At 41.1% G+C, this 20,802-nt stretch overlaps 1 protein-coding gene across 1 annotated transcript in view; it reads left to right on the forward strand.

Annotated features, from left to right (window-relative positions):
* Nucleotides 1-20,802, forward strand: part of kdm6bb (lysine (K)-specific demethylase 6B, b) — a 29,676-nt gene that overhangs the window by 5,796 nt on the left and 3,078 nt on the right. Inside the window, exons 3-23 of the mRNA XM_042430812.1 lie at nucleotides 2,644-2,836; nucleotides 5,160-5,292; nucleotides 7,808-7,866; nucleotides 8,594-8,717; nucleotides 10,136-10,192; nucleotides 10,476-10,695; nucleotides 10,822-11,067; nucleotides 11,218-11,373; nucleotides 11,472-11,756; nucleotides 12,516-15,226; nucleotides 15,305-15,431; nucleotides 15,731-15,836; nucleotides 16,611-16,816; nucleotides 17,912-18,093; nucleotides 18,188-18,256; nucleotides 18,350-18,498; nucleotides 18,610-18,724; nucleotides 18,827-19,014; nucleotides 19,165-19,306; nucleotides 19,400-19,526; nucleotides 19,633-19,803. Coding sequence (XP_042286746.1) covers nucleotides 8,599-8,717; nucleotides 10,136-10,192; nucleotides 10,476-10,695; nucleotides 10,822-11,067; nucleotides 11,218-11,373; nucleotides 11,472-11,756; nucleotides 12,516-15,226; nucleotides 15,305-15,431; nucleotides 15,731-15,836; nucleotides 16,611-16,816; nucleotides 17,912-18,093; nucleotides 18,188-18,256; nucleotides 18,350-18,498; nucleotides 18,610-18,724; nucleotides 18,827-19,014; nucleotides 19,165-19,306; nucleotides 19,400-19,526; nucleotides 19,633-19,803 — 5,376 coding nt within the window. The 5' untranslated portion in view covers nucleotides 2,644-2,836; nucleotides 5,160-5,292; nucleotides 7,808-7,866; nucleotides 8,594-8,598. The remainder of the gene's footprint in view (nucleotides 1-2,643; nucleotides 2,837-5,159; nucleotides 5,293-7,807; nucleotides 7,867-8,593; nucleotides 8,718-10,135; nucleotides 10,193-10,475; nucleotides 10,696-10,821; nucleotides 11,068-11,217; nucleotides 11,374-11,471; nucleotides 11,757-12,515; nucleotides 15,227-15,304; nucleotides 15,432-15,730; nucleotides 15,837-16,610; nucleotides 16,817-17,911; nucleotides 18,094-18,187; nucleotides 18,257-18,349; nucleotides 18,499-18,609; nucleotides 18,725-18,826; nucleotides 19,015-19,164; nucleotides 19,307-19,399; nucleotides 19,527-19,632; nucleotides 19,804-20,802) is intronic.

Genomic DNA, 20,802 nt, shown 5'->3' on the forward strand with positions numbered 1-20,802 from the left:
ACAGACATTTTTCAGCTGTCAGCATTTTACCAATTAAAGTTATGCCAAATTCAAACCAAGTACCGACCCAGCTCAGCTGCCCTCTGCTGCTTTAACTTCAGCAAAAGGAGAGCATTTTACTGCCGCTGCGTTTGATGTTATCAGTTCTTTAGTAGAAAATGTACTGACTGTACACCCAGAAAAGATGCTGGTTATGACTGTCCATGTTTTCTTCAAATAAGCCTTTTATCAGTGTGAGTCATGGGAACAACTCTTTCCGGTTTTATCTTTTATAATTTTCAAATATGTGACAAAATCATCCCTTATATGCTGAACGTGATGTAAATAGATCATGTAAATGTATTACTTTTAAAAATGGCTGATAAATAATTCAGTTCGCTGTCATCAACAGGGAACTATCTGAGCCAAAAATGATACAGCTGAAAATCACTTGTGAGAAAGTGTGTTTACATTTTCATCTCCCTACCTGTCTGCTTATCTATCTGTTTATTTGTTTGTAAATAATAAGTTTATCTATAGCTCTGTGTGGCTGACCTGGAATAAGCCCATCAGACAAGTATTAATATGCCAGGCTGTTTAACAATTTAATGACAAATTAAAATAATTTATGATCAATTATTTTATTGGGAAATATATGCTGTTATAATCAAATATATAACAAATACAGTATGTCAATTTCATGTAATACATACTTAGAAAATTACATTCTATGTCTGCTGTATTTTTTAGTATAAAGTTCAAGTCTCTTACCCTCTACTATAATTAACCAAAAAGGAAAAACAGGGAAAATAATGTATTGTCCATCTACTTCACACTCTGTATGTTCATAAAATCCAGTACTGTATATATATTTCATCCTGCAGTAATATATGTTGCCCACTTGGAGGCAATGCAGGTTTGTTGTTGCTTGTTTCCATTTCTTTCTCCATAATGAGAGATGCATACATACATAAATTATAACTTTTTCTAAAATCCAACAGCACAGTTACCTACACTACTAACAGTATTATTATTTCCACCAATCAGTGTCATTTTGAATAAAAAATATTGATGTGTTTTAAGCATTGATCCAAAACTACATGATTAAAATTACTAAGTGCTTTGTGAGAGATGTACTCTACATTAGTTAGGCTGTATAGTGAGTGTAAGTTGAGTTGCAATCTTAAAACATTTGTTTTTTTTTCAGTGTGCATTTGTCGTGACATTGTACTAATGTTTAATAATATAACTTTTGCCAAAATGCATATTAGTGCAATTTTGTAATTACTTCTGAAGTTTATGGGCAACATTGCGAAACATTTGCATCATTATGGTATCATTAGATCCAAGCGTGACAGCTTTTTGTCTTTTTTTTTGGAAACTGTCAAGACAGAACAGATAACAGATGCTCCATTGTGCAGACCCTGTAGTTGTAAACTACAGGAGAACCTTCTAGGCCTCCACTGAGCCACCAGGGGGCATAATTTAGCAGATATTCTGGCCTGTGAAGCTGTCCCCACTTAGTTCTGCACCAAAGCCTGCTGATTGGTCCAAATACCCACATGGGGTTGAGCAGTGACCAATAGAGTTTGGGCTGATCAGGGGCTGTTGCTATGGCACTTCAGAGGCAAAAAGCTGTCAGCAGTCTGCTTCCACCATTTCACTCTCGCACTTGTGCCTACTCGTCTGGCTCCTCATCAGCTCTCCCTCTGTCTCTACCTCTCACTGTGCACTCAGGGCCGTCAGCTCTGCCTGCTTTTTATTGGTCGGTGATGGGTGAAATGAGCAGAGGGGTGAGTGGTGGTTTTGCATTGTGAGCCACAAAGACTAGACCCTCCCTCATGAACCAAGAGCTGTAGCCCCACCTCCCCCGGTTTTCCTGTCACTTGACATTTGAGCTCAGCCAACACTCGCAGCCCGTCTGTCACCATTTCTCTCTGCCTCACATCCCAATTCATCCAGAAAGATACCTGGGTATTCAGCTCCACCAAGGTCCATAGAAATGGGAGAGCTGTATGCATTGTTCATACTGGTACTGTCATGTGTAACAAGGAAGAACAAGCTCATTTAACCTCGGTAGTATCGTCAAACACCTGCAGAAGACCTACAAAAAAGTTTGTAGCTTGGCAGTCTACATACAGTTTATCTCATGACCTTTTTCTTCTTTAATTATGTCATTAAATGTTCTGTTTTTTGAGGATTTGAACAAAAAATGTGGTAACAAGGAGACAGGACAAAATTATCAATCTGCATGACACATGTATGTCAATCTTTTTGCACGTATAAGTGTATAAAGCTAAAAAGTATCACATTCAAACTGAAATGAATGTCACCCACTTGCAGTTATATTGGTGGAAAACATGTCTGCATCTGCTTGAGAATATTCTTTTACAGCTGTGGAGAGATTTAAAATATCTCCTCTACTGTACTGGCCATGTTCCAACTCTCTCTCTGTTCTCACTCTCACGTGCACACACGTACTGTTTACACACACACACACACACACACACACACACACACAGAGGAAGAGAGAAATAAAAAAAAAGCTCCTCCATGCCTCTGTCTGCTATTTTCCCCCCTCATCCTGCCTCCTGCCTGTTCACTGCAAAATGTGATAGATAAGAGATTCTCTCCTCTCATTGGCTCATTTCTTGTGACTGACAGCTTGTGGCCCCGCCCCATCAGTCTGCTACGAGAGCCGGAGCATCAGAGAGTGGAGTGGAAACAGGAAGAGGAGGAGAGGGGAAGAAAGGAGACAGAGGAGAGGATCGGGTGAGACAAGGTGGCGAGGAGTGAAAGGGAGGAAAAGGGGAGCAGTGGGGCGTGTGGACCAAAGAGAACAAAGACAAAAAAAGAGGTAAAAGGGGACTGCAGACGTGCCACTTGACGTGCTATTTGCTTTTGGCTGAATGGAAATATACTGCATGCATTGTACAGTGTTGAAGAAGTGTGTGTGTGTGTGTGTGTGTGTGTGTGTGTGTGTGTGTGTGTGTGTCTGTTTCTCTTTCTGTTATGTGTTTGACTTCATTTGTCAATTTTTAAAATGTTTTCTCTGTCATTGTTCTGAACGATCTCTCTTGGCTCAACATACTGCAGTGTGTGTCTGCACACTGTGCTGCACATTCATGCATGAAGCACACACACACACACACACACACACATGCAATGCTCACGTGCAGACAGTGCAAGAACAGAAATGAGATATGATGAATGTAGTAAAAGGGGACTGTTTGCGGTTGCACTTGTGTTGTGGTTACATGTGTGCTTGACTTGAACGTTTAACTGTTGAATATCAGCCTCTGTGTCAGTGTGTGTGTGTGTGTGTTAGTTTGTGGGAGGTGTGCAGTAGTAAGAAACTACAATGCAATGATCAATCTTCATTTTGACTAAACTGTGTCACGTACATCACATTACCTGGTCCCACTGAAAGTTCTGCTCAGTTTGTTTGACACATCATAAGCAGAGACCATTTGGCTTTGTTGTGTTTTTTAAATAACTGGCTGAAATGTTTGACTCAGACACATATTTTTGAGTTGTTTGAAATGTAATAAACAAAGAACATCTAGGGTTACTGCCACACAGCCCCAGTGTATGCTTTCAGTTGATATGATTGCCAGCTTAGGTAAGCACCCCAGGTTACCATTGCCCACACAAGCCAGCTTTTTGGTGCACACACAAACACACACACATATGCATGCATGTGCATCCAGTGCTGTCTTTGAACTTGTTAAATGGCTTCATTGTCTTTGTTCACAAAATGCTGTACATTTTGCATTGTTTGCAAAAGACACCCCTCTTTCTTGCTCTTGACCTTGCCTTGGTACATTCCAGTACCCCTCTGAGGCTGTGCTTTATGGAGCATACACCGGGAGAAGCTGCTATTATAGAAAGGGAGAAGGGGATTGAGCAGAGGGAAGCGGGGCTGTAGGGATGTTATTTTTAGAAATGTGATTGATATTCGGCTCATACTGTACGTTCTTTTTCTGTGACCGTGACGCTATTTCTGTCCTGCATCCAGTAAAATCATGTATGTGCTGTGCATTCAGGGGCGGGTTGTCTGTCCAGTGGCTGTCTGTCCGAACATTGTCGCTTCTCGCTTTCCCTCCATCTGTTCTCTTCATGTCTCTGCTCCTCGTGTTAGCTGCCTAGAAGCCACCAGAGACAGGCCTGGTCTGGTGCAGCCCATCCTTCCTTTTATGGTATAGGATCAGTATCCTTCCTACATACACACACATGCACACATAAAGTCTCAACAAGAGATGCACATCTGCAGTGGTTCACTGCAGCTAACAAGCAGCTCCACATAGTGTGAGATATGTAAGAATGTGACAGACTGTTGCTGTGGCCAAATGAGAGAACAAATTGGAGTGTATGTGCAGAACTGAGGCAGTTTTTCACTGCTCAATTTTTTCAGATTCTTTTTAAAGATTCTTCAGATGTTTTTTCAACTGACAGAGCTGCTGTATACATGTTACATACATCAGAGAAGAGTGAAAAGAGAAAAGCAGATAGCAATGTGGACGTATACATTAACCCCCCCCCCCCCCCTCTCTCCCTCTCCCTCTCTCTCTCTCTCTCCCTCTCTCTCTCTCTGTCTGTCTGTCAAAATCACACACACATGCAAACACTCCCCTCCTTGCTTGAGGCCTTGCTCCCAGCTCTGGACTAAATGATATCATCGGTTGCCAGGGATACAAGGACACAGCGTGCAGAGAAAAGGGAGGGTGAGGCATAGGCAGAGGCATACACATAGCCTGGAAGAGAAAGGAAGAGGCTGGGATATTAGGTATCAAGAAAGAAAAGGAGCCTTGTTGAAACATGTAGTTGAAGATAGCAAAGGCAATGGAGCAGTGCCATGAAGAGGAAAGACAGGAGAAAAGACTGTCAAAGGTTACCCATCGTTCCTCTCCTCTCCTCTTCTCTTTCTCACATCACTTTCATTCTCTTTGTCTAGAGAGGGTCAGAATTGTAACAGTGCAAACGTTTGTGAAAGCATGTGTTGTAGAAAATGAAAGACAAGAATAGAAAGGAAGAGAATGGCAGGAATACCTGAGGGATGAAGGAGAGATTCTGTCCTTGATTTAAAACAATAAAACCTTCCTGTCTTGTACATCTGTGCACCAACTGACTATGGTATTTCCTCACTCTCTCTACTATGTGTGTCTTTGTGTGTTTGCCAGATAGCGGAGCATGTCTATTTAAAGGAATCAAGAGACTGCACAGGTCTGCTGTCTTGCTATTCCTGACTGACAGCATCATCAAATTTGGACCAGTGAGCCTGTCCTCTCCTTTTCTCTCATCTCTCATTGCAAGGTAAGATTGCTTACAAGGATGCACATGCTGCTATTATGTTTCAAGTAAATGTCTCCAATTTACACTTGGCAAAGAGGGTTAGTGTGGTGAAATTGTAAAAGGTTAGACAGACAAATTGGGGTCTCACCAGAGACATGAATGGATGCATGGCTATCCCCCTGTGGTTACAGAGAGATGACCAGGGTTTCCTTGGTGACAAGAGGGAGGGAGGGATGGAGTCTTTGGAGCAGATTGAGGGCTGCAGACTTTGGGTTTAACCTCTAGTAGGTGTCAAGTCATCACCTACCAGCATAATCATTGTTTTATTTGTAAAGCATAATTTGTGCACAGACTTTTCACTATACAAATGAGAAACAAAATTTGGCAAACAGGTGATATTTAACACAATTCATGCTGTATGTATTGTTTGAATTGCACATTCATTACTTAAGGTTATTTTACTGTGAAGTTAAGAGTTTACCCAACAGCAGCTTAACCCCTTTTGCACATGACATCATTTGGCCTTGCAGCTAAATTCCAGATGTCTCGCATTAACCCTGCGCAGATGGGTTTAATATTGGAAGCACAGAGCCATTGTTGTGTTGAGTCAAATTGAAGCTGCTGTTGACTGACAGCTTCCCCTACAACACTGTAACAAAAGTGTGTGTTTCACTGTTCAACAGGGAGGGTCTAAAACAGATGGTCTGTCTGCTGTTTGTGTAATGTTGCTCAAATGCTTGCGGGCTCAGGGTTAAAAGCGCGATAAAGCATCTTTTCTTGTTAAAGAAAAAGGAAAACTGCAACACTGTCTAAAAATCTGGCAACACCACACAAAGAGTGAAACATAGTTTATAAGTTGTTGGCATGAATTAAGCACACAGTCCTGTTGGCATGAATTAAGCACACAATCATGAATTTATTAGAAATCAGGATTGACAATGATGCAACATTAACAAGTTGCCATTTTGGGACAAAAAAATACAGTCATACAATCAATATCCTAAGCAAAGAAAAATTTAAAGCAAGGAATTCTACATTGATTCATTTCAACATTAGCAGAGAATCGTTGAAACTCAGAAAGCTGCTCTTTCAAAAATCTAATCTTAGTGGGACAGGAGTTGATGTAAGGATTAGAGTGGATGTAATTAGACATGTTGTGTCTGTTGTACAGCTTTATGTAGTTACTGACAGCATACAGTGCTGTATGTTAGGATAAAAGCATGGAGTCTTACTTTACTGTATGTTAGTAGTGTAACATAGTATGCACATACAGGTCTTTTGTGTCCTCTTTCTGCTCTAAAAATAAATTGAAATGCAATTGACTCTAAAGAGCCTAAAGCCACAGCAGAAAGAACTGTCTGGCTTTCAGTTGCTCTGGAAACGGACTCTCAGAGAGGTTGCTCACTTAGCTCATTCAGCACTCACAGTAAGGTTATTATAGCACAGCTGCAACAGTCTTACCACAAACAAACCTGTATGGAACAAACGTACAAAAATTACCACTAGGGAAGTGGTAACATGTTGCACAGTAGTTCTTCATAATACTTACAAAGAGCTGTGGGAAATGAATGTGCGTGTAGAGGTGCAACCTGTCCCCAGTACAGCCTTGTTCTCTTCAGCCTGCAAATCTTTCAAAGTCTGTTCAATTCAACAAAATAAACCCATAGCTGAAATGTTTGGCAGCTACAATAAAAAACAGTAAGATTGTTTCTTTCCCTGGTAAAAGACACTATGAAACTATTCTATTTAAAGCAAGAGCAAAGGTTCAATAAAAATGAAAATAGGCAGAGGAGGCTAAGGATTAAAAGTTGTGATCAGACAATAAGTGAACAACTTTTAACATTTCTGCCAGAGACACTTATAACCAGCTGAACACCTGACCTGGTATAGTGGTTCAGTACTCAGCTGGCAGCTGTAGAGCTCACTGTGCCTGTGGAAGTTGCTCTACTTGAGGCAAATGCAGAAATATAGATGTACTGAGTTAGCAGCTGATAATGAGTGGTGAGACTGAATGGCTAGAATGGACCCCTATATAAGACGCTGTTGATTTGAGACACATTAACCACCATTTCTGTCCGTAAATTAGACTCATGGCTTACAGGGTGAGAAAAACACTACAGCAGCCCACCCTGTGTTTTTCTCTGCTTGTCTTTGTTCTTAAAGTGAGGTTGCCATGGTCCTTCGTCTTAGTGCAATGTTTTTTTTCTATCCTTGGATGGCCACTGGCTGTGGTGGCTGCTGGGTTGTCGTGATTAGAGAGAGGCTGAATGCACAATGCAGCTCTGGCTGACTGATGATATGACTGCTGAACAGATACAGTGCAGCAGAACAGTACAGCATGAGGAAATAAAATCTACTAGAGATACACAAAAGGGCACTTTGGTGTCAGTGTATATCACAAAACCACAAGGATAAAAAGCTTATTTGTTATTAAGCCAGAAGAAAAAGTAGTTATTGTGTAGATATGGTGTGAAAATACATTTTTATTTTTAGCAGTGCACATAATGTATCACTCAACAGTGTGTCTTGTCCACAGGTTGTTTTTTTGCTCTCAGGTGTGAAGTGGAGGGCCTCTCAAACACAGACCCAAGACTGGTAAACAAAGTTATTTCTGTCTCTGTACTTTGTGTGTGTGTGTGTGTGTGTGTGTGTACGTGTGTGTGTGTGTGTGTGTGTGTGTGTGTGTGTGTGTGTGTGTGTGTGTGTGTGTATGTATGTGGCTATTTAAATGCAAACATGCACTATGTACACCACTGACGTACTTTACATGCAGTATCACAATAGTACTACAAAAACACATGTCCGTTTTAAGCAGTTATGTGAAGGCATAGATTACTTTCAACTGTAACTATGTTACACGTGAAAACTCAGTGTTAGTAATCAGCTTACTGCAAATGTCACAGATGGTAGAATGATGCACATGAACATTGCTTTGTACATCCAAAATGTCATCAAATCCTTAATATTTCCATGTGTTAGTTGGTAGTGTTACTTGACATGATTACAGGCCTTTCCCTGTAGGCTTTCATTAAGTAATAAATCAGTGGAGTAGAACAGATTTTTGAATCAAGGACTAAAGCTTGCCTTTATTTTCTCAAACATTGTATAAATGTAAGAATTATTCACAAATTTAAATTAGTGTACAATAAATTAAGGTAGGCATTGTCATCACATAGCATCAGCACATTACTGTGCTAAGATCCGATGGTTGAAAGTGGCAATACTTCCATATTGCATGTCGTTAAAAGAGATAAATTTATTCATTTATTTGTTCATTTATTCATTCAAAATCTTAATCTCATTAACAACATCTCTGCTTCAGGCTGCATGTATCACCCAGCAGAGCTGTACTCTGGCCGTAACACATGGGACTCCTACCCAGCTGGAGGACCTAACAGAGGACAATGGGCTCCTGTAAACAGTCGGCCCTGGAACAACACACAAAGGTCAGCAGTGCCATCACAGCACTCACACACAGTGTTGCTACAGTGTTACTTTTTATTTATGTAAAGGCAGTAGTGCATTTGCAGGGGCACACATATCTTTAGTTGTTAACACTAGCCAAGATGTACAATAAGACTTCAGCAACCTTCATTGCATTGTTGACTGTAACAGTTAAGAAAGAGGACATGGTAAAATGCTTGTAACACCCAGAGAGTTGGATAGAAAATGGCTGAAGCATTCCTGAAAATAATTTAAATCCAGTGGGAGTAGATAGTAGAACAACTGGAGGCTTGAACTTCCCCAACACGGGTCATTCCAGCAGTTGGGACACCAGCCTTTGTTGTCTGGACTGATTAAAGATAAGCACCACTTTAAGGGACTGACTGATTTACTGAAACTGTGATGAGCATTTTCATGAAAAGCTCTTACTTCAGCTGCAGCTGAGAGCATGATATTGTCTACAGTTTAAATAAGAAGGACTTTGGTGAATGAAACCATAAGTTCTTTATCTGCTGCTGAGAAAAGCCTCAGCTGGAGGAGTTGAGGGTGGCTCTAATGAATATGATTGTAACTTGAGCTATGTGGTTGTGGCTTTTGGCAGTTGTATCACTTGTGACCACCAAACGTTAACTTCTCTTTGAGAAAGAAAAAGCATAGAGCTGACAGGTTTTGCACTGAGCAACATAGTTTGATAAGTTGTATTAAATGTAATACAATCCACAATTCTCCTTTAAAGGTAAAATTAAAGGCTCCATTATGGGTCACATTGATCCCCTGCATGGGGTCAAGTGATCCTTCAACCATGCAGAGGTGCTTTATTAACAAGCTTTGCAAATTGTCTCCATATTCACTGAGGTCAAAGAAGTTTATTGCTGCAAAAGTGAATGTTTTTTTCCCCATCATATCTGTCATGGTTCATCATGAGTTGAGTTTGAGTTTTGCTAAAGTAGCTGTCAGCAGAGTGCAAAATGAACTTTTTTGTCCACCAGCCAAATGGCTAGTGAATGTTCAAATTTTACCAGCCGCTCAATAAATTACTGTTGTTTTTTTGGCTGGTAAGTGAAGCAAATCTACCTGCCACTTGCATATTTTACCAGCATTTAGCTGGCTGGTGTTAATTTTGTGCCCTAGCTATCAGCAAGGTACCCTTGATGAAGGCATTTAAAGAAAGAACATACATGCACAGTAAACACTTGGAGGAAACTGATGGCTGGTTATGTCAACAGTTGGCAAAAACAAGAAAGTTTGGCTTAAACCCAACTTCTAGCCTCCATCAACACAAGTCAGAGCTCCCAGATTTGTTGCATACTGACTTGAACTGTTTATTTTCAAGTTTCAACTGCATTATCTGTAAGACATTATAGGTTTTCTGTATGTTTTTTTTTCTTGCCAAGAATAATTGCAGTTTTCTTCACTACAGATGCCAAGGAGGGCGCAATCAATCACATCATCCACAATCAAGTCGTCTTTATCATAGGTGAGTAAAACAGTATAAATATCATTCATTCAGTTATATGTACCTGAATGTGTTTGTTACTAAAACCACTCACATGGATAGCATAAAGCTTTTTAAAACAGTTGAAGGGTGACAACTCTTGTACCTGCCATTTAAGCGACAGAACAGTAGAACAATTAATGCTACCTGGATATGAGTTTGTGTACAGTATAAAGTCCCATTTGTGTCATGCTATGGCATCACTGTCTTGAATCCTTTCTTTACCTCGATACTTGTTGCTCAGTCCAGTTGTTTTTTTGCTCAGGGAAGAGAGAACCGTCAACCATGTCCAGGACAAGGGTATTTCCAAGGGGCACAGACAGCCTTTACGTCTCTGGGATGGTAAAGAGCAGCCGTTTGAGGCCCAGAACTGGCATCACAACTCCACCCGCTCATTCCACAACCGAACTGGCACCAACAACAGTTATCTAACAGGACCAGGAGAGCGCTACACAAACTGGGACAACAATGTCAGCAACTCTCTGGTGAGACCTACAGATGGAACAGTATAATTTTTTGGAGTTCATATTATTATTTCAACTGGAGTGTGTATCATCATTTGACTTTTTGATTAGAACTGTCCTTTTTCTCTTTTTTTTTTCTGACTATAGCATGGGGGTCCTCGCCTGCATCGCAACAACAGAGAACTCCAGTCCACACCAGAGAGATGGGCTCCCTCAGACTGCCGCAGGAGCTTCGCAGGCCGAATGATAAACAACAGACAAGGACTCTGGAAACGACCAGCACTCCACCAGCGGCGAGACCAACTCCACCAGCACAGTCCACCCCCACAGCACCCTTTATCCCCTAGGGAAGAGTGTCCAGCCAAGAGGAGAAGGGACTCTGGCCCTGATCAGGTAAAGTTTGTTGACCTAGTACAACAATCCTTGATTCATTTGTTAAAAATAGCCTTTTTACCTGTACGTTTATTTCTGTGCAATAGCACCACCCATTGGTAAAATCCCATCCACTGTAGTATTTCAGGATATCTGTGCTTCTCTCTTTAGTCATCTCATCCAGGATCAAGGCATTTACTTTTACTTGCCCATGCCCCATCACCACCTCGCCACCACCGCTGCAACCAAGATGACTGGAAGCCTCTTCATGACAAGGCAGGTTCTTGCCACAACTCTGCCCACAGGACCTCAACAACACAGCAACAGGTAAGCTTGTATGATCATTAAATGATTACTAAAAATGTAAACTGAATATAAACATGTTGATCCTTCTTAATTTCTGTTCTTGGTTTTGAAATTTGCAGGAAACCTCTAAACTACGAGCTGGAGGACATGGCTTCTGTAACGGTAACCCAACAGTTCAAAACCATAATTGTGGCAGCAGACCACCACATCATGGAAACAGAGGGAAGGATGACCGGAAAATTTCGTCTTCACCAGCAGACCACACCCGTGTGCCTTACAGCCACCAAAACCATCATTACCACTATCAACGGCACACAGGCCACCCCAGAGCCACACAGCACAACCCCCCGCTACACCCTCTGGAGGAAAAGGACTCCTGGAGCCATCATTACAAACAAAGCACAGTGAGAAATAAACCATTTAAATAGCATGAAAATTATAAAATGAAAACTTCCTTTTCCAAAGCTGTTTTTGTGTCATTTTACCAGGCCTACATCTAGATCCAAATGTTTTTGGTTTATGAGCCAGAAGGCCCCTCAGATCCTCTGCTTCTTCTCTTGTAGCTGTTCCACAAAGCAGAAAAAAAACATTTGAATATGCTCTCTTCAGCCATTACGCTCCAAGCTGCTGGAACAGCCTTCCAGGGGATCTGAGAGGAGCTGAAAATATTAATATTTTTAAATTTAACCTAAAAACCCATCTATTTAGTGTGGCTTTTATGTAGTGTTTTATAATTTTATGGTTTTATTATTTATACTCATTTTATTTGTTATCATCATCATTATTTATTTTATTCTATTTTGTTTTATTTAACATTTTACTGTCTTACTATAATCTATTTATGTTGTGTAGTATCTCATAATTTTATTTTTATTGTTATTTTATTGTTCATATTATCTTTTATTATTGATCTTTTATTATCTTAACTACCCATCTTTTATTGTTGTCTCATTCAATTAACCTTTTTTGCTTTTTAATTATTTTGGTGTGCATCGGTTTCTAAATCCATTTTTTAGCATCCCACGTTTTATCAATTGCTTGTAAATCACTTTGAATTGCATTGATTTGTTTGAAAGGTGCTGTATAAATAGTTAAAAGTTTGATTGATTGATGATTGATATCCCTGAACAAAAGTCTAAAGCGATATAATGTTAACTCTGCAGGAACCTCAGCGTACTCATCCAAGGGGCAATTCAAGGGATCCAGCCATCTCCAGGTCTTCTGGTGCAGACTCTCCTCCATATTCATCCTTCCTCTGTGGTCCTAAAGATGGAGGTTCTACTGCCAGCAGTCCACGTGCTCCCTCAAGTCCCTCTTCATACACAGTGGCCAGTGGCAGAAAAGATCCATCAGTCATTCATCAGTGTAGTCCTGGCCTCAGTGGACAGCAGAAACTCCAGGGAAGTCCCCATCACACCCCGAGACCTAGCCTGACATCTACAACGTATCATACACCTCATGCTGGCCCAAAATCCAGGTTTTTAGATGTCAAATACAGAAAGACCTCACACCCCCTCTGCTCGCGACAGTCCCCCCACAGCAGATCCAGAGCAAACAAGCCTGAGAAGGAGTTGGAAGAACACAAAAAACCTGAGTGCAAACAAAAAGAGAAGTTGGTGAAAAAGGAGAGAAAGGGTGAAGTTCAAAAGACAAACAGAAAGGGTGAAGAAAGAAAAAGGAGGAAGAAAAAAGAAGAAAAGAGGTTAGGCGAGAGAAAAAAGAAAAGGGATAAAACAGTGAAGAAGGAGAGAAAATTAGGCTTGAAAACTAAAATCACAGGAAAGGAAATGTTCACTTCCATCTCTACTTCTTACTCTTCAGGGGAGGTCAAAATGACTAAAATAGAGACTACAACTCTGACCCCAGAGAATCAAGGCCAGACAGCACCCAGCCCAACCAGACACAAGCACAGGGAGAGGAGTGAACGTGCAGAGAGGACATCACACAGGCCATCCATAAATACTCAAAATACTCCAGAGAATCACAACACCCCTGGTCGAGCTCCTCATCCCAGCTGCACTTCACCTCAACCATCCTCAAAATCTGAAAATCGCAAAATGCCCAAAAAGATCGTCAGTCCTCCAAAACTCCCTGTCAAAGAACAACTAATACAGTCTCGACCCACGAACACCAGCTCCAAAAAGACCAGCAAGAGGCCTACCATCATCTCATCCCAATCAGAAGACGGACCAAAAGCAAAGCCCGATGATACACTCCCTTCTCTTTTATTTAAAGCCTTAGCACCTCTCAGTACAGCATGTTCCATTAGTGTAGATCAACCCATGCATGGCAAAGAAGGTGGGTACGGAGGGATTCTCAATGCCCCTGACCTGCAGCCTGTGGCTGTGATGGGAAATTTGAGGGAAATTGGAGACAACCTTGCAAACACTCCTCCTGTACTCAGCTGGCAGGGCTCTCCGGTATCAGTTCTGGGAGAAGATGAGGATGAGTTAGAAAAGGGAGTGATAAGTAGACCTGTCCTCCAGCCCAGCCCCACCCAGTGCTTTTCTCCTCCTCCTGTAGACAGTGAGAGCATTGATGAGATGAATAAGGAGCCTTGTGAAAGCACACTGGCTGATTATTCCCACAATGACATGTCTGAACTCAGTGATCTACCAACTAAACAAGTTGTTAAGGAAGAAAAGGAGGAAGAGATGGACAGCGGCGAGGAAGCTTCTGGCTCTCTTCTTCGTGAGCTTCGTCACCATAAAACAGGATTGGATGATGTCTTCAAGAGCCTGGCCACCTTCCTTGGTGGCCAGAGGGTCACATGTCGAGGCGGTCCATTTGGGGGGCCTCCTGCTAGCACTGCAGGAGGGGTTAAGTTATCCTCTTCTCTTGCATTGGGGCCAGACATCCACTGTCAGGAGCATCAGGATTTCTCCCCCAGATCAGATCTCACCACATCCTCCAAACCCGGCAATCAATCACCAACTCACACTACCTCAGATGCACTTTTTAAATCCCACAGTCCGACAGATCTGTGTGATCCTGTCACAGATACCCTGGTGCAGAAAAAGCTGGAAGAGACTGAGAATGATATAGAAGAGAAACAAGACGTTAGGGATACAGACATCCTCCCTGAGAGAGCAGCGTCATCTCTTTTGGACGAGTCACTAAGTGCAGAGCTGAGACTGACCACCACACATACAGCCTCTTTCACCGGCCTCCTCACTGTCTCTACCAAGGAAGAGAGGGCAAACAGCGAAGAGACAGAACACATTGTCACAGACAGAAAAAGAAAACAAAAGAACAAAGATGGAGAAAGAGAAGGAGAGATCAAGATTAAGATAAAGAAAGAAGAAAACGGTATCATCTGTCTTAAAAACAAAGCAAATGAAATAAAGGATTTGGAAGAAAAGGATGCATGTAAAACACCTGTTTCACCTTCAGTGCCAGTCATCTCCAGAAACTCACCCATACCCCTCAAAGACAGTACAAAGGGCCAAATTCCTCAGAAAAATCCAACCCCACATGGCAAAGATGTGCAGAGAGAAAAAGGGGACACTGGGAACTCCGAGGTAAAGATTGTAACAGAGACGAAGGAAGAAGTCAGTGAGTTAGAAAATACGATATCCTCAACAGCTGGAAACACAGATACCAAGAACTCAAGCTCAGAGTCAACTGTCACAATCAATACATCCAAACTATGTATCTCCACACCAGCGAGTAAACCCTGCTCATTAACTCCAGTCGACCCCCTGAAACTAAAAGCATTGTCAATGGGCTTGTCTAAGGAGCTTAAGATTCTCTTGATTAAGGTGGAGAGCGCTGGTCGACAAACATTCAACATATCAGAGGTGGAAGAGCAAAGAATCCCACTTTCCAAGATCAGCATCGAAAACACCGCCACTGAAGTGATTAGAGCTTGCAAGTGAGTACTCTGATAAGCGTAATCCTATCCTATCAGAGTGGGTTTTAATGCTCTCTTTTCTTCTCTTTTTTCTCCCAGGGGGACAAGGGTGAAGGGGAAATTCAAGGAGTCGTACCTGCTTCCTGCCCTTTCTGTCAAACCTAACATTAACATCGAGACCCCCATTCCACGAGAAAAGCTTAACCCTCCCACTCCGAGCATCTATGTGAGTCCACACGGATTAGGATAGTAAAAATGACGCAACCTAACAAGTAATATCCTCAAATGTGGAATCCTAAAATCCTGTTTTTCTTACATGAACAAGAAACTATAAACAACCTCCGTAATTCTTGGGATGATTTAAAGTCTCTAGATAGCAGCAGAGTGAGCTGCCTTATCGTACCTTGTTTCAAGATCTACACATTTCCAACCTACTGTCAGTATTTTTCATCTGTTTTCAAGACAAATAAATTCATTAATTTGCTTTGTTCAAATGCTCATTATTGTACTTTGCTGTGTCTGCAGTTGGAAAGCAAGAGAGACGCCTTTTCTCCAGTTCTGCTTCAGTTCTGCACTGATCCCAAAAATGCTGTTACTGTCATCAGAGGCCTTGCTGGCTCCCTCCGCCTTAGTAAGTTTATACATCACACTCATCTCAACTAATGAACCCCTCTCATTCACTCGATTTAGCCCAACAGAATTAACCTTCCATCCACTCGAAATGAGGTTTTTGTGATTAGTAACACTTTGCCATTAATTAAGGCCTTTTGTTTGTTGTTTTGTGGAAATAGTCATGCAGGGAAGAGAGAAAGAGAAAGGGAAAAGGGCATCAATTCTTTACATATAAATACATCATATCATAAATCATAAGGTTGGCAGTGTTTTATTCTAGATGTAGTAGACATTTTACGCATTTGATTTTTTTGAGTCTGTCATTTCTGTAATGAAAAATACTGTATGTGTCGTCTCTTTGAGCCATCGCTTTCTCCGAACTGTATGTCAGTGACGTTGCATCTTTCACAATCATCGTGGGCAGCATACAGTGCCCCATTGTCACAATCAATTCATGGTTGTGTCTTTATGATCCATATTTGAATGACCATGACATGATGGCTGGGCCACTGGGAGGCTTTATATTGATCGAGGAATGCTGCTTTGAATGCATTTGCATATTTTAGTGTATCCTTTCACCTATTTTGTCTATTTCATACTTGGTTGTATGAGTTATAAAAATGCTTAAAGTCAGAAAATAAATAAATGCAACTGAGGTGACAACCATTTTTGAGTATTAAATCTAAATACAAAGAGTTTGGGGGAAAATTTTACTTGTACTTGGTAAATTTTATTGGGCGTTTATTATCTGATAATTATCTCATATGCTCTGCTGTCTTTCTTCCTATGTGAGACCTTGGTCTGTTCTCCACTAAATCCCTGGTGGAGGCCAATGCGGAGCATGCAGTGGAAGTGAGGACTCAGGTTCAGCAGCCTGCTGATGAGAACTGGGATCCCAGCGGCTCCACGCAGACATGGCCCTGCGAGAGCAGCCGTTCACACACCACCATTGCCAAATACGCCCAGTACCAGGCTTCCAGCTTCCAGGAGAGCCTGCAGGTAGACATTTTCCTTCATGGCACACACATTTATACTCACTTAGACATGCACAGAGTTAATATTTAATGGACAGAGCTTGTTTAACGGAATCAAAAAGCAAAAATGATTGTTTTGTACGTCAAAAAAGAAACTGGAAAATGAATATTGTATACGCTAACAGTTGGTTTTCTGACATGAAAGTGTTTTGAAGAAAAAAGTTTTTTTGATTTTTATGTCAGTATTCAAACCAATGTGAGTTCTGCCTCTCTTTATCTCTGGTGAATAATCTCTCGTGAACTTTCAGCAGATTTCAATAAGTTGTTTTTGATGCTGCTGAAATAGAGAGGAAAAGACATAAATACACACAAAGACATACATTACAAAAGTATAGTATATAAGTATATGTAATGATAATAGTAAACTATATAGCACTTATCTTAACAATGTTACAAAGTGCTTTACAAAAGAAAATAAAACCAACAAGGCAGATAAAAATAAAGCAAAGAGGAGCACAGAGGTAACGGCCATAGTACAGAGTAACAATAAAAGATGCACAATAATAGTAATAATAAAACTCTAAAATGCACAGAAGTAAAAATAATAATAAAAAAATAAATAAAAAGAATAACATCCCTAGCCCTCTTTACTCTCACCAATGTGAAACCAGGTTAGAGTTCTATGTAATATTTCACATTGTGTATATATCAATGTAGATCTGTGGTTACAGCAATAGTGAAAAGCAGTACAGCGCAGTTACTATAATGGATATAAATACACATATTTTCCTACAGTTAGTTTAGCCCCTTGCACCACAGTGGTCCATTATTAAACATTCCTCCCATAATCCTGCAAATTTCAAGCAATTTCAATAAAATAGCAAACTAAGCTTACTTGTTTTGCATTTACTAAACCAACTCTTGAAGATGTGTGTGTGTTTACATTCATAGTAAGCTGTTGCAAGTGTATAGACTAGTAAAATCCACACATGTAGTAGGTAAATAATAATCTATTTCTGAGATATCTTTGTCCAGGACCTCAAAAGTGAACTACATTATGATGCATCCATTTTTAGCTGTTGGCCAACCTGTCAGCTAAGCTCATGTAGATGTTTTATAGGAGGAGAAGGAGAGTGAGAATGAAGACGAAGGAGAGCAAGCCAAGTCCCAAGACCCATCAGCCACTGCAAAAGCAGGTCTCACATTAGCCAACAGTAAAGGCAGTCCCGCCTCGACTACCATGAAAGCCAATTCCGCTCTCCTCAGCAAAGCCCAACCTCTTCAAGCCACCAGCGTGCCCAGGTCAGCGCAAAACTGTAATCTGTTTGTATTAAGAATTTACTGTGTTGAATCCTCTGATAACAATACTCAACTCAGACTGTACTATTCCCTTCAGCTCAGAGATGAAAACAGTCGGAAAGATAATCAAATTTGGGACCAACATTGATCTCTCGGACCCTAAAAGGTGAGATTATGATATTAACTTGTGCCCACTCAAACTGAGCTTCCTGAGGGTCCTTTTTTTTCACAACACTGGTCTTCTTGTTTTTTTTATAAGGTGGAAGCCACAGCTGCAGGAGCTGCTGAAGTTGCCAGCTTTCATGCGTGTGGAGTCGAGCAACAACATGCTCAGTCACGTCGGTCACACCATCCTGGGCATGAACACTGTCCAGCTCTACATGAAGGTGCCAGGCAGCCGCACGCCAGGTCAGTGTGTGTCTGACATCACAATTAGGCATTAAATCCTCTGATTTCAGAAGTAGGTCTTTGTTTTAAGGTTTCAAATGAGTAACAAGCCTAAATTGTGTTTCTCATCAGGTCACCAAGAGAACAACAATTTCTGCTCAGTCAACATCAATATCGGGCCAGGCGACTGTGAGTGGTTTGCTGTCCATGAGCACTACTGGGAAGTTATCAACAAATTCTGTGAGAAGTGAGTGAGGAGGCTTTCAGTAGGATCTCTTAAAGAGCAGAAGTAACAATAAGATACAGTGTGTGTATGAGCTACATTGCATTGTTACAAACTTTCCCTCAGGCATGGTGTAGACTACCTGACAGGGTCCTGGTGGCCAGTTCTGGAAGACCTTTACAGTGCCAACATTCCTGTGTACCGCTTCATTCAGAGGCCGGGTGACCTGGTGTGGATTAATGCAGGGACTGTACATTGGGTCCAGGCAGTGGGTTGGTGCAACAACATCGCCTGGAATGTGGGACCGCTCAACTGTAAGTTACAACAAGGACCAAAAAAGCGAAAAATAGCAGCACAAAACTTGACAATCAGGTGTTCTTTGTCTCAAATTACAAATGAAATATGCTCTTTAATATTGTGCCTACTCTCAGCCTCACCACAGTTTATGTTTTTTGCTCTCCCAGCATACCAATATCAACTCGCCCTGGAGCGCTTTGAGTGGAATGAGGTGAAGAAGGTTAAGTCAATCGTTCCCATGATCCACGTTTCCTGGAATGTGGCTCGCACCATCAAGATCACCAACCAGGATACCTTCAAGATGATCAAGTAAGATGTGTGTTTAGTGTTTATCTGTGTTTTTGAATGTGTGTGTTCGTGTGTTTACATTTTTCATTTTCCACTCCTCTGCCTCTCTCTCAGACACTGCCTGATGCAGTCCATCAAGCACATCCAGATTCTGAGAGACCAGCTGGTGGCTGCAGGGAAGAAGATCTGTTACCAGAGTCGTGTGAAGGACGAGCCGGCCTACTACTGCAATGAGTGTGACGTGAGTCTCTCTTCCCGCCGGCCTCGCTGTCTGTCAGCACAGTAAATTATGCATTTGTGTACGTGGTGTAAATGTTGCAAACAGAATATGAACTGTGTTTGTGCAGGTGGAGGTGTTTGACGTGCTGTTTGTGACAAGTGAGAACAGCAGTAAGAAGTCCTATGTGGTGCACTGCGAGGACTGTGCCCGAGCCAACAGCCCGTCGCTGGCAGGAGTAGTGGTGCTGGAACAGTATCGGATGGAGGATCTGATGAGAACCTATGACAGCTTCACACTGGTCAGTCTCACTTTGTCATGTTATACAGTAACAGTAATGCCAAAGTGAAAGGTTCAGAGGCTAGACCAGGTAAATACAGGACACCACATTTCTCCACCCAGATTATACCGTCTTTATACTGCAAGTAAAATGAGAAACTGTATCAAAAATCAACATTAGATAAAGACACAAATTCTAAATCATGACTCAAATAAGTTAAAGAATACTGCTGGTGTATGTACATTACAGCTGACCATTACTATTGTCCAAAGGATACCATAACACTTTAGATTGATTTCTCCTCTTCGAGACCTCCATTGCTTCTGGTCGTGTTAGTACGATATGTAAATCAGCTTGAAGGAACTTGCTTGTGATAGGTGATCAAACCACACAGATGCATTGAATTGATTACATTATTTTTGCTTTATATTGTAGCTGCAAGCAAGAATTTTATTGCAAATTTTTTAATGCAAGAAACTGCAACATTTACACTGCATATTTTCACATCCATGTTTGCTTGTTGTTTGTCTTCCATTTTGGCAGCACACTATAAACGGAAGATTTTTCCAAACAGCCTCTGCTGGCAGCTGCATTATCAGACAATCATGCAAACTGAATGTTTGCTGTGGTGGATTACCTGTCGAGAGCAACACTTAAGTCTGTGCAAGAGGATTTTCATACTGCTTTGAAATGAACTTGGCTTTAGATTTCAATTTAAAAACTTACACTATGCTTTGGAAAATGATCAGCAATAATGCAAAGTATACTGTGCATGATGTGTAATGAACATGTTTGAACATGCAAAACCACATGTGCACCTCCTTATCCTTACCTTGTCTGCAGTAAAATATGTTAAGTACATGAACTACCTCAACAGTATATATCATCCATTCACACACTGTATATTGTAGCATCTAGAGTAATATGTATCTAGATTTTTTTGGTGATATGTTTAGTGTTTGTTTTGGTTAAGGTTAGGTTTAGTTACATTTTCCAACAGTTACATTTCTTGACAGAAAC

This window comes from Thunnus maccoyii, chromosome 13, assembly GCF_910596095.1.
Source record: "Thunnus maccoyii chromosome 13, fThuMac1.1, whole genome shotgun sequence".
In the NCBI taxonomy this organism is placed as follows: domain Eukaryota; kingdom Metazoa; phylum Chordata; class Actinopteri; order Scombriformes; family Scombridae; genus Thunnus; species Thunnus maccoyii.